Below are 14175 nucleotides of genomic sequence, written 5' to 3'. Positions count from 1 at the left end.
GGTGACCCTGCTCTGGCAGGGGGGTTGGACTGGATGATCTCTGGAGGTCCCTTCCAACCTCTAATGTACTGTGATCCTTTGATCCTGTAATATTCTGTCTTCCTATAAGCAATTTAAAGAACTGAGACCTCAGGTGCTTAAAGCAGTTATTTCCCTACACAGAGCATGTAGTACAGTGGACTCCCTGACTTCCTAAAACTGTAACACGGCAAGAATATCCTTTGAAGAAAAGCTGTAACCCCCCTGTGAAATTCAGTATCGTGAACAGTTCCTGCCTTAGTGAATTTCCCACAAGCTTAACTATGTGAAAGCAAGGAAGATGTCTACTGCCTCCTGTAGCCATAGGTATTTTTATATGTATTTATTTATATATATATATATTATATTAGCCTTGCTAACCTCTCTACCAGCCTCATCTGTACCCCAATCACATCGCTTGCTCCTGTAGGATCACTTCTCCTCAGCTGACACTGCTCACCATGCTGGAGTGAAGCTGCTTTCAAAGCACCCAGGACACTTGGCTGAAACTGTGAACTAAAGCACTTTGGAGGTTCTGATCCTTGATTAAAACAAAGATAGGCTGGCACATTAAAGTACCCTAAGGACCCCAGTCAACAGAGTCCTCGCTTTTGCGTTTTAAACCACAAGCATACAAACACTAAAGTAAGTGGAGGAAGAAAAAACCTCCACTGAGCTGGAGAAGCAAAGAAAAGCAACACACACCAGAAATAATTACAAGCACTGAGCCTGCCTGAACAAAGAAAAACAGGGTGAAGAACAATACACTTTTCTCCTAGCTGCAATCTATTTTCTCGCTCCCCTGCCTAAGCAAAAGCAAGTATCGATGTGTCCTACGTTCACATTACAAAACAGCAGCACTGGCCATATGGGCAACCTCATCCTTTTTTTTCCACTCTGATACTTCCAGCATGTTTTTTCACCCTTGCATCAGAGAGATTTTCGTTGGCAGGGAAGAAGACAGGAAGAAGGGGAGGGGGGTAAAAAAGGCCCCAACAGGTGTCTCACAAAGGGAGGTAAGGTTAACGTAGGGATGCTAATTCTCCTTCACAACAGGCACCGTGTTGGAGCCAAGGCAGTGACTCTCTTCCTCTGCTCACATGTCATTACTAGAAGCTCCTGCTGCCTCCCCTTAGTTCTTTTCCCTACAGCTAATCCTCATTTTAAATCTTTTTCTGTTATTACCAGAAAGATGAGAAAGATGGCTGCAGGCTAGTGGCAATTGTACACAGTGACAATACAAACTGTCGCTTGAAGTCTAGCATCATGTTTTTATCTTCTGTTTTCCTAGGTGGTTTGAGACTCTGGTGAGACACCAGTGAAAAGATGGCATTTATGCAATACAATGGATGCAGCATAGCAGTTATGTACAGGACTTAATCTGTAGGTTCAGAGGAGTAAGTGGAGACATAATATTCTCTCTTCAATTTTAATGGATTTAAGGATACCTCTTTCCAAATTGAATCCCCCTGGTAGCTGGCTACATACGAGTAATTTCTCAGGAAATGAAAAAGACCCTGCTCTTCCAAAGGGTGAGCCTGAAAAGCTACAACAGCAAGAAGAAAGCAATATAAATAAAATCTCTGCAAAACTAGGCAGGACAGATATGCTGCTGGTAGATGGTAACGACTGACCACTGTCACCTTTCAACTTTGAAACATATACAGACTCATAGAATTGTTCAGAGCTGGAAAGGAAGTCAAGGAGCATCCAGTTCCAACCACCCTGCCATGGGCAGGGGCACTGCACACTAAATCAGGTTGCTCAGAGCCACATCCAGCTTGGCCTTCAAAATCTCCAGGGACGGAGCTTCTATCACCTCCCTGGGCAACCTGTGCCAGTCTCTCACCACCCCCATGGGGAAGAACTTCTTCCTAATATCCAAACTCAACCTACCCATTTCTAGTTTTGTTCTATTCCCCCCAGTCCTATCACTCCCTGACACCCTCAAAAGTCCCTCCCCAGTTTTCTTGTAGCCCCCTTCAGACACTGGAAGGTCTCCTGGGAGCCATCTCTTCTCCAGACTGACAGCCCCAACTCTCTCAGTCTGTGTCCGTAGCAGAGCAGCTCCAGCCCTCTGCTCATCCTTGTGGCCCTTCTCTGGACACCTTCCAGCACCTCCAGATCCTTCTCATAACAGGGGCTCCAGAACTGGGCACAGTGCTCCCAGTGGGGCCTCAGCAGGATGGAGTAGAGGGGGAGAATCACCTCCCTCACCCTGCTGGCCACACTTCTTTTGATGTGCCAAGGATATGACCCCAGCAGAAAGCTATGACTACATTCAATCGCTGCTGCATGTGAAGAACCAAAACTTTTGAAACAGAAAACCTCTATGAGAAACAGAGAGCTAGGTGACATGTTTGCAGTGCTGCTGCTTGGTGCCCTATGTTGAACGATGTTGTGGACAGGAACAGAACTGGGCTCACCTCACACCAGTTGCAGTCTGATTTCCCAAGGTATCTACCTAAGGGGAAGTTTAGGCTCGAGGTGAGGAGGAAGTTCACAGAGAGAGTTATTAACCATTGGAATGTGCTGCCCAGGGAGGTGGTGGAGTCACCATCCCTGGAGGTGTTCAAGAGGGGACTGGACGTGGCACTCGGTGCCATGGTTTAGTAGTCATGAGGTGCTGGGTGACAAGTTGGACTTGATGATGTTTGAGGTCTCTTCCAACCTTATTGATTCTATGATAAGATAGGAAGGGCACACTTGGCATACTTTGACATGATTAAGCTGTTTAGGATGCAAAAGGTGCTGTATAGATTATTAGAAACTCTCCAGAGCTGTTACTATTGGGTTACAGCACTATGAAGCCACAGAGAAACTCATACAACCACCTCTTTTTTCAAAGACTGCTTCATCCTTCCCCCTGCAAGTTTCTCTGGCCTCGCTCTGTATAACAAAGAGCAGCTCTCTGATCCTTTCTCTCCTGACCACTTGACAAAAACACTGCTGCCAAATCTATTGAAAAGTGAAGAGACATAAATCTCTGTGGGCTAAAAACTGCTTGTGATGGCCATGCTCCATCCACCTAATCTACTTCATGTACATCATCCCCCAATGCCTAACTGATTGTAGAGGCGTTGACACTTTGACGTCCAGGAGATTTACTCTTTTGAAAAGAGAAAATTAAAGAGTTACTGGATGTGAAGGATTAGTGATTAGACCACAGGCTTTTCTTGAAAAGAACCAGTAAAAATGCAATTTTGTTTCAGTAGAAATAAATTGGGAGCCTATTTTGGGGCAATGCTCTTACAAAATTAGCTAAGGCTGAGGGAGCTGGGGGTGTTCAGCCTGCAGAAGAGGAGGCTCTGGGGAGACCTAAGAGCAGCCTGCCAGCACCTGAAGGGGGCTACAGGAAGGATGCAGAGAGACTGTTTGTAAAGGCCTGCAGGGACAGGATGAGATAGGTTGGATCTATGAGGTCCTTTCCAACCTTACTGACTCTATGATTCTAAGAGCAGATTTAGATTGGATGTTAGGAACAAGTTCTTTACTATCAGGGTGGTGGAACACTGGAACAGGTTGCCCAGGGAGGTGTTTTGAGTCTCCTTCCCTGAAGATATTCAGGATGAGGCTGGACGAGGCCCTGGGCAGCCTGATCTAGTTGGGGATGTCCCTGCTGACTGCAGGGAGGTCAGACTGGATAAGCTTTGGAGGTCCCTTCCAGCCCAGACTATTCTGTGATTCTTTAAAACACAATTTACATCAAGGATTGAATACTCTCTGTATTCATGGATACTTCACTGCTCCATTTTTTTAAGTAATAAAGAACAATCCTCTTCTGATTGCTTCTTGAGACAATTCTCTAACCAAGCAAGATATTTTGCTCTCCTTTTCTTATGTTTATCAGTAAGGTAGCACCTTATGAGAGCTTGCATGCATTTTTATGTAACTTAGATGAGTGGCATTGGAGAAATGTGGGAGGTTGGACTCTGGTAAAACAATTTCTCAAATAGGTACTTATATCTCCCTCAGTACTTCATGTATCCAAGGTCCAAGTCTGTGGTTTAAATATCCAGGAAAACTTTGTTAGTATATAAATGAGTACTTCTGAATCAAATCCTCTCATCTGCATAGAGAGTTGACAGTTGAATGTTTCTCTCTCAGAGACTGACTCTCCAGCAAATATCTCTCAAGAAGATTAAGAGGATTGAGCTTAACTTTGGAAATGCCTGGATTTATCCAGACATGTGCAGTTTACTGCACAACAGTTTGGGGTTTTAAAATCTCAAACAAATTAACTGCATGTGATGAAAGACAGGCTTATAATTTTACAGTTATGTACTTCTCAAAACACTATCTGCTGGAGAGCTGGGCAGGGAGAAATTTGATGAAGTTCAGCAAGGGCAAGAGTAGAGTCCTGAACCTGGGAAGGAACAACTCCATGCACCGGTATAGGCTGGGGATGGACCTGCAAGTTTGCTGAGGACACAAACTGGGTGGAGTGGACACAGGAGGGTTGTGCTGCCATTCAGCCAGACTGAGACAGGCTGAGAGCTGGGCAGGGAGAAATGGAATGAAATTCAACAAGGGCGAGAGGAGAGTCTGGCACCTGGGAAAGAACAAACTCATGGAGCAGTAGAGGCTGGGGAATGACCTGATGGAGAGCAATGAAGGGGAAAAGGACGTGAGGGTCCTGGTGGATGGAAGGATGACCATGAGCCAGCAATGTGCTCTTGTGGCCGGGAAGGCCAATGCCATTCTGGGGTCGATCAAAAGGGGTGTGAGGTTTTCCTACCCCTCCACTCTGCACTGGTGAGGCTGCATCTGGAGCATTGTGTCCAGTTCTGGGCCCCTCAGTTCAAGAAGGACCTCAGTGAGCTGCTTGAAAGAGTCCAGCACAGAGCCATGAGGAAGATTAAGGGAATGGAACATCTTCCTTAGGAGAAGAGCTGAGGGCTCTGTAGCTTAGATAAGAGGAGCCTGAGAGGTGACCTCCTTCATGTTGATAAAAGATGTGCAGGGTGAGTGCTCAGAGGCTGGAGCCAGGCTCTGCTTGGTGATGGCCAATGACAGCACAAGGGGCAGTGGTGGAAACTGAGGTAGTTTCACGTAAATATGAAGAATTTTTTTTCCCTGTGAGGGTGACAAAGCCCTGGAAGAGGCTGCCCAGGGAGGTTGTGAAATCTCCCTCTCCAGAGATTTTCAAAACTCACCTGGATGTGTACCTGTGTGATCTGCTATAGGTGATCCTGCTCTGGCAGGGGGGTTGGACTGGATGAGCTTTCAAGGTCCCTTCCAGCCCCTGGCATTCTGTGGTTCTGTGAAATTCTCTGCTCTTTTGCCTTAAATCCTCAACTTGTGCTCACTATTTGTGCTTCTACTGAGCAACCAAAACCAGAGGTTTTACAGCATTCATATTTCAAATTCCATTGCATTGCCTACAGGAACAGGACTTTATATCTGAATAACTAAGGTCAGCCAAAAGCTTGTATTAATCTTTCTTTGCATTTGCATGAGTGTCGTCTATGCTGAGAGGTGGGCACGTAGCCTGTCCAGGAACAGCCAACTGCAAGGACAAATCATTCTTTGTGCAAAGCTGATGACTTCAATCATTTGTCATCTTTCTTTTCTTTTTTTAAAAAAGGGTGGTTTTTTTTTTTTTTTTAAAAAAGGCTTCTGCCTGCTAACATCATTGGAGGGGTCCAAGAGACAGGCTGCAATTAAGCAGATTGTACTTAAAATTACAGTAAGAGGTCAAATCTTTTCTGTCTCTTGGACAGCAGTGTGAAAGTGAAAGTTTGTAGGATCCAGCACAGAGATGTTATTTATAAAACAAATCCTTCTTCTTCAGCATCATCTGCAGATAAGAGAGCATCTCTCTACTACACAGAAAACCAGCCCCCCCTGTGCTTTCTAATCATTGACACTCTTGCCACTTGTGGCAAACAGAGAATCCAGCCCTGTGCAGGGGCTGGTCAAAAGCTTCCATCCACTTCACACAGCTGGCACATGCAGGTCCCCTTTGAGACATCAGAAGTAGAACACATACAAGTAAGATTAGCTTACTTTGCACAGAATAAATTCAGACAGGCTGAAATGCTTACTTCACTGCTGCCACCTCTAAAGAACGTTTCCAGCCTGACGAGGCTGACAAGGTCCCTGCATAGCCATTGGTTAGACAGGAGCCTGGCTGCTCGTTCAAAGGTGCCTCTCAAACATTTCCTGGCCACCCATCAAGCTCCTGCAGAGATCCTCCTTATTATATTACCAGTTACATGTTTCTGCACTCCACAAGGGTGACTTAATGTTAATAGATGCCAAAGGAGCTTTGAAAAAGCTGTTTCCACATGTTTGTGTAGAGACAGAATCATAGAATCACAGAGTTGTCAGGGGTGGAAGGGACCTCGAGGATCATCCAGTTCCAACCTCCCTGCCATGGGCAGGGACACCTCACACTACAGCAGGTTGCACAGAACCATACCCAGCCTGGTCTTCACAATCTCCAGGGATGGAGGCTTCCACCACCTCCCTGGGAAACCTGTGCCAGTCTCTCACCACCCTCATGGGGAACAACTTCTTCCTAACATCCAATCTGAATCTCCCCACTTCCAGTTTTGTTCCATTCCCCCCAGTCCTATCACTCCCTGACGCTCTCAAAAGTCCCTCCCCAGCTTTCTTGTAGCCCCCACAATTAGGTCTCCTGGGAGCCTTCTCTTCTCCAGACTGAACAGCCCCAACTCTCTCAATCTGTCTCCATAGCAGAGCAGCTCCAGCCCTCTGCTTATCCTCGTGGCCCTTCTCTGGACACTTTCCAACCCCCCTGCCAGAGCAGGACCACAGAATCTAGTGCTGGTCACACAGGAATGGGTCATGAAAGTCTTCAGAGAAGGAGACTCCACAACCTCTGAAGAGCAAGAGAAGACATCCCTGTGACAGACAAGGAGCCAGGCAGGGAGCAACACATCACTTAGCACTGCTCCACAGGGCTTCACCCTCTGCAACAGAGATCTGGCCTTGTGCTACTCCTCTGTCAAGGGCTGTATTTCACACTTCATGAATCCTATTTTCCTTCCCAATGAGTGTATTTTATATATTTTTTTCCCAAATATAATATACATTATACCAATATATGCACAGCCTACCACAAATTCTGTTTGATACAGTTTCTATTATACACATACATACGAGCAGAGATGGGGAGGGGGGGAAAAATCCCCATTTATGTAGGCTAAGAGGATAAAATGAGAAGAAAACTGACAAGAGGAGGAAAGGAGGAAGGAAGGAGGAATACTCTAGCAAGTACCAATGTGAGGCAATGGTCAGGCACCATGTGGTGCTACATCTGACTGAGTTTGTTTACCACATCTAAAAGCTGAAGGCAATTCCAAGCCCATTCATCTCCTTATTTATCGTCACTGAACATATAAAGGGTTTTCAGGAAGTTTTGGGGCACCCCCAACACTGGAAAAATATTTGCTTGAAGTCACAGGAAAAAAAAAATAACAGAACTCAGTTGTGCATTACAGCCAAACAGTAAGAAGTCTTTCCAGTTTCCAAGGATATATTTGAAAGCAGGAGCAATTTGGTTGTCAATAGCCAATAGCTATGACCTTGTTATGAAGCTTCACAGGGATTAAAACATCAGCACTGTATATTCAGTCTATTCAAATTTCTTCTTTTATCCTCAGTCACATGAAGATGTGAAACCATCAGTGACATGAATAGCAACTATATCAGGACAAACATAATGGGACATAGATTATTAACAGAAGACAGTTGAAACACCCCCCAGCCTCCCCCTGAAGAGATATTCTCTTGTTCTTAATCACAAGACAGACTCTGCACAGGCTAATTGCATAGCATCTTCCAAACCAAAAACTTTTGAGAGGAGCCCTTTTCAAGGGTCCTGTGCTGAAAGGAAATGGCACTGAGATTTTGAAGCAAGCCAGGTAAATCACCTGATGGGTTTTCTTTCAAAGCAGATTTCACCTTGGAAGGATGAGCAGAAGGAAAATTCCAAGTCAGGCAAGCTTTATGAAAAATCTGCCAGAGGTTTAGCAAAATAAGAAAATGTTCAGACAGAGAAGTACATCTATTATGCACAGCTAGAAAGATGCCTGCTTCCATTTGCAGCCCTCCATATGACCCCTCCTAAAATGAGTGCCAAGGGAAGCACAGAAATGCCTCTCTCCCAACGTATTTTGGGAAGCTTAATGGTACTTGCAGAAAATGCTTCCATCAGACTGTGCTAACACACCCTTTAAGTGATCCCAGCCACAAGCAGCTCGCCATGTGTACCTGTGGCACACAGCAGCCCACAGGATATACTCAGAGAACCGTGAGGAGGCTAAGCTGGCTGTGGGAGATGGCTCTGCATGTGGAAAGGAGGAGGACACTGCCGCTGGAGGTGTATGCAGCATGTGAGACAGTATGGAGCTTGTGAGGCGCTGACAGTCATGGGAATTAGAGGAAGAAACTGGGCTGCTGAGCAGTGAAAATTAGCATTGCAGAAAGTGATGGGGTTAACTGCACTAAGGCTTTGAGAAAAGCAAGGCAGGGAAGTGATCGTGCCCCTGTACTTGGCACTGGTGAGGGCACACGTTGAATGCTGTGTTCAGTTTTGGGCCTCCCACTCCAAGAAAGACATTGAGGTGCTGGAGCATGTCCAAAGAAGGGCAACAAAGCTGGGGAAGGGTCTAGAGAACAAGTCTCATGAGGAGTGTCTGAGGGAGCTGGGATTGTTCAGTCTGGAGAGGAGGATGCTGAGGAGACACCTCACTGCTCTCTGAAGTACCTGAAAGGAGGTTGAGGTGAGGCAGGGGCTGTTTCTTTTCTCCAGTATTAGGGGTTAGGATGAGAGGAGAAAGCCTGGAACTGTGCCAGGGAAGGCTCAGATTGGATATTAGGAAAAATGTATTCAAGGAAAGAGTGGTCAGGCATTGGAACAGGCTGTCCAGGGAGGTGGGGGAGTCACTGTTCTTGAAGGTGTCCAAGAAACATGTGGACATGGCACTTTGGGATGTGGTTTAATGGCCACGGTGGTGTTAGGCTGATGGCTGGACTGGATGATCTTAGAGGTCTTTGGCTGGATTCTGTGGCTGGATGTGGCTCTGGGCAACCTGGTCTAGTGCAAGGTATCCCTGCCCATGACAGGGGAGTTGGAATTGGATGATCCTTGAGGTCCCTTCCAGCCCTAACAATCAGCAACTGCGGATGATAGGGGAAGCTGAGGCAGAACTGCCTATCCCATACAGAAAAGGATAAGATGTAAGACATGATGAGTGGCACACCAATACAAAGAAATACTGTTGGAAAACGCCAACTAACTGCAACCAGAGCTCTCTGTCACCAAAGACATATCTGTGGAACAAGTGAAACAAAAAAAATTGTAGAGGTGTTTTTAAACATTTCCCTTTCAGTTTGGAGTGACTGCTTTGGGTTTTTTTAATGGAGGTGAACTAAGCTGACAATGTACTGAAAAATCCTTAGCCTTGAACATAAAGCAAACCAAAATAAATAACACAAATATAATCCTCATTACAAAAACCAACCAACCAACCAAGCTTTTTTTTGCTTGTCATTTTATGAAAGCCCACATCGTAACTTTCTGTCTCAACCTGCACAAAGGTACAGTTCCAAATACATTCAGGGTTTAAGCTTTGAATTGGCCCCAAAAGATCCCAGGGTTGGCTCTGATGGACACTGGAGATAACTGATGGAGTGGTATTGATTTTTGATGTAACGCATTTGCAACAAAGCTAAGAAGGGTGCACTTTTTTACACAGAAGACTGACTTGGCCATCACAAGACCCCTGGCAGACAGGCTCTTCCCTTTCCCCATGCTCCCAGGTGCTGGGACCACCTTTCCAAAGTAGTATCCACTACTTTGAATTTCTTCCCTCAAAGAATTGCTGATCCCTCCCCCTCCTCCCAGCAGAGCACCACACAAAGGTCAGACAAAAGCCTTGGAGATTAAACTGTAAGTGATTAAAATTTCCATTATTTTGTGAACTTGCTTCACATATTAAAGAGCCCTAATGGAACCTGCACACATTTGTGCAGGTAGAAAGGCACATGATGACAGGAATTAAGGAAATTAATTCCTGTGCTTTGGACTGAAGTAATCTTCCAGAATGTAATTGGCTTTCAATCATTCACACACAACATGCCCTTCACCTTTAAATGGCAATTCATTTCACCACACAAGTTTTGAATCCCATTTATGTCAGGCTTTAAGAAAGCTCTCATCTTTGTACTAGAATACAGCTCTGTCCAGTAGATGTTCTGTCCAGAAGGAGACCACATCAGAGTGTAATTCAGATTTCTGATGTATTACTGATGCTTTATAGTTTCAGCAAACCCTTAGCAAGGGGAAACACAGAACATTTCCTGACCAGAGATCAAGCAGCAATTTCCCCAGCAATGCAAGATTATTAATGTCATCTCTCCTGAAGCACTGTTTCCTTACTGTGCTGAGCTCTCTGTGGGACATGGCCAAGTGGAAATGAGTGTATGAGACTTTCCAGGGCTGTGCTGAGATCACAGCAGAGCCATGCAAAGCACGGTGACAGTAAACATAGCTGCGTCTGCTTTAATAAAGGCAACACAAATCTGAGAAACTTCACCACGCAGCACCTCTTCCGTGGCTGCGAAAGGCAGACTGGAGAGGAAATATCTGGAAGCATTGTGCTTCCTTTAGCTGATCCTGGGGTTGCTTCAGCCCACCCTCTTCGGCTGATGCGGCAGCAACACGTTGTATGTGACAAAGTGTATTCGCCTGATGAAACGGGCTTCTGCAGGCCAGGTGCTTTATGCAAATCCAGTTCTTGCCTGTATTTTTCCTTTTTGCACATCATATCCTACCATTCTGCGATGTTTTCTCTCGCTTGCACTATTATCAGCCCTGGCTGACAACCAGGGAGACTGTAACGTGGGCACCGCAGCCGAATGGTTAGGCATCTCCAGGACACAGACCACAGATGCTTACATTTAAATTGGGACCAATTTGCATTTTTGTGGATTGTGGAATTTTTTTTTTTTATTTTCCTTTTTCTTTTTTTAAGCACAGTTTTAGTAATGAAAAGGAATGTGTAATTCTGAAATAGTAATACTTGCCTTTCTAAAGCCAGGTTTGCTAATGGATTGCCATCTGTTCAACTCTTTGCCAGGAAATAGATTTGCCCTGCTTACTGAAAACAGTATTAGGGTGAAACTGTAGATTACACAGTGGATTTCTGAGCAGTTTAATTTAAAGTGCACGCTGGCACTTTGTTATTTCAGTAAAAATAACTTTAGATTCTCCTTTCCTACTAATGCTGGAATTTAAGCCATCCAGCAAACTGTATTCAGAGTACTTCATGGGCTGTTTTGCTCTCTGTTGGGCTCCAGAAAAGCTGCCTACCTCTGGTTTCTCATTTTGAAACCAAGTTCATCAGGTTTCTTTTGCACAGGGTTTACAGCAAGAAGCTCTCTATCTTGCTTCAAAGGCTCCATCTTAACCCTCTAGGAAAAAAAAAAAAAAAGAAACCCCAACGTTTAAAAACCCAAGGCACCAGCTTCAATCGTGCTTTCAATCATGTGTAGGTGTCAGAAGCTTCACAGAGCCTCTGGATGCAAGTTAGGAAAAAAGACACCTCGACAATGCTGGATGCTGTATTGGGAGCCATTGGATCTCTCAAACTGATGGAGCCAAAGAAGCAAAACAAATCCGAATGGCAAGTTACTCTCCCCTGTAACCCCTAGGAATCTAATAGCGTCTCTGCTGAGCATTATTACTGGGACAAATGCGCTGCGAAGGAGCAGGCCACTTTTACAACCTGGAGGCAAAAGTTGAATTTTAACATAACTTTAACATTTCAGCACCCTATTACGTTACCTCGGTAAGGTCACAGACACAGTCTCACAGCTAGCCAACCCCAGCCGCCCTCCCTACCCGGGCCGCCGCGTAGCTGCCTACAGGAATACGCAGACGCGCTGGTTCGCAGGGTAACACTATCAGCGCCCGCGAACAGAGAACTGCGGTCACCGATACCTCTCCTGCACACCGCCCAGCTCTGTCAGACCCCTAAACCGACACATTTTGCCAGCAAGCGACCGCCTCCACGGCAGGTGAGAGCCCACAACTCGCTGCCAGGAGGGGCCGGCCGGAGCCGCTGCCTGCCGCGGAGTGCCCCCTCCACGGAGCGCCCCCTCCACGAAGCGCCACCTGCGGGGGTGGCGGCGCCGGGGCCCTAGAAGCGGAGCCACGGGGGCGTGCGCCCGAGAGAGCGCTCCGAAGGGCGGAGGCGGCGGAGCGTCCCCGGTGGAACGGCGCCGAGGGGTGCGCTGCTCGCGGAGCCGCATCCCGCGCCTGCGGCACCGCCGGTGGGATGCCAGCCCTACCCCCGCCTCCCTGCCGGGACAAAGTTTTATCCCCTCCGTTTCGGCCTTTCTCCTGCCGCCCACCTGAGCCCCGCCAGGGAAGCGCCTCCTCACGGCTCTCCGCCACAGCCGGCGCCGCCGGCCCCACGCACCGCGGGGCCGAGAGAGGCGGCGCGGCAGTGCCCGCCGTCTGTCGCGCTGGTCCTGCAGGGGAAGACCCAGCTCTGCGCCGCGGCCGCCCCTCGGGCAGGGTGCGGGGCAGCGGGGGCGGCGGGGAGCCGCGGAAGCGGCGCTTACCTCTGTCCAGCGTGAGCGGCTGGACCGCTGTCAGTGTCGCCATGTCTGCGGCGGGGCTAGAGCCCGAGTGACGCGCGGCTCCGGCACCGGCGTGGAGTGCGGGGAAGGGCGGGGAGGAGGCTGGCAAGGAGAGGGGGCGGAGGAGGAGGGTGGCTCCGTGGGAGGAGGAGGCGAGCGGGGCGGAGAAGGTGCCCAGCGCAGGGCGGCTCAGCACAGACGGGGCGCCGCGATGTTGCGGGCGCAGGGCGGCCCGGCGCGGCCCGGCGCGGGCTGCCGGCATGGCTGCGGCGGCGGAGCAGGGTCTGCCGTACGGCCTTGGCCTCACTGCGCGCTCTCGAGACGGACTCCCGGGGCCTGCGGGGCCGGTGCAGCCGAGCTGCGCGCGGGGGTGGGGGGCGGACCGCCGCCGGCTCCGCCGCCCCGGGGATGCCGCAGAGAACGAGAGGAGCTCCGCAGCGCCGCGAAGCGGGCGAGACGGGCGGAGGTCGGATCTGGCAGCCCTGCCTCGCCGGGGCCGGGGGCGGTGGGGCGGGTCCCGCGTTCTCGTCGTGTAGCCGGGGGCCTGGTCGGCGGCGGGAGGGGACGGTGCGTCTGGGCGAGGCAGTGCTCCGAAGACTGGCCGCGGGAGATGGGAACCCGCGTCCGAAGCCAGGAGAGGAGATACCTGGTTCCGGTGCTGGGACTTGGCCCCACAGCGACCCTTCGGGACATACCGAACTTTCGGCCTCGATGTCCGTCTGACCAGCACCGCAAGAAACCCAAGCATCTTGAGCAAACCCCACGTCTTCTTCTAAAGCACACCCAGCGTGTCTCCACACGGGGAGCACTCGTATCTGAAGAGCAAGAGGTTGGTCACGGAGGTGCGATGGCCGCCTGTAGCAGATCAGCTGGAGCTTACGCAAGCTTGGGGGACTTCGCAGAAGCCCATCCGTGGAGGTGTACTTCCACACTGGGGCTCTGGGAGGTTTGCCAGCAGCCCTCGGGTTGTCGTTCACACGCAGTCAGAGGAAAAGCTGCTCTCTGCGAAAAGGGTGACAGTGTGGCAGAGTCCCGCATGAGTTTATGCTGCCTTCCTTGTGGTGGACCACTGTGCAGAGGAAAGATTCCGTGAAGAGCAGCATCCCTTTTAACTGTTGCCATGTGCTGTACCTGCAGTCTTGTGTTTGCCGAAGGAGCAACATTCCTGAGGGGAAGGTAGCTCTCTTCTCACCCACTGGGATTCGGCAAACCACAGGCTTGAAAAGTGCAGCAGCTCCAAGGCTGCACGTCAATAAAAGCTTTCAACTGCAACAGTGTTTAAGCACCAGCATAGATCGTTAGGAAAGCTGTGGAAATTTCCCCTTTAGACGTTTTCAGAGCAGATTAAAAATTGTTTTAAAATGATAGAGAAGTTTAGCTAAGAGAGATGAACAACCCACTTCTTCTGACAAACTGAATTCAGCACAGATGCCTTTAATTAATAAGCAATAAACACTAGCCCGTGTGGATATCTTGACAAGAAAATGTTTCAATTGGCTGAAGTACCAAAGCTGAGGAATCAGTTCCTGGCAAACAGTT

General features: G+C 48.5%; 1 protein-coding gene across 4 annotated transcripts in view; it reads right to left on the bottom strand.

Moving 5' to 3' along the window:
* Positions 1–12982, bottom strand: part of LIN7A (lin-7 homolog A, crumbs cell polarity complex component) — a 73703-nt gene extending 60721 nt beyond the window's left edge. Inside the window, exon 1 of one of the 4 annotated variants that reach the window (XM_068168101.1) lies at positions 12619–12982. In XM_068168101.1, the coding sequence (XP_068024202.1) occupies positions 12619–12898 (280 nt within the window). In that variant the 5' untranslated portion in view covers positions 12899–12982. The remainder of the gene's footprint in view (positions 1–12618) is intronic. The other 3 variants (XM_068168100.1, XM_068168103.1, XM_068168102.1) reach the window with 3 other exon arrangements.
* Positions 12983–14175: the final 1193 nt, after the last annotated feature.

This window comes from Melanerpes formicivorus, unplaced genomic scaffold, assembly GCF_026170545.1.
Source record: "Melanerpes formicivorus ecotype bairdi unplaced genomic scaffold, bMelFor1.0.p_v2 SCAF_132, whole genome shotgun sequence".
NCBI classification, from domain to species: domain Eukaryota; kingdom Metazoa; phylum Chordata; class Aves; order Piciformes; family Picidae; genus Melanerpes; species Melanerpes formicivorus.
This window is presented reverse-complemented; position numbering and strand designations above follow the sequence as displayed.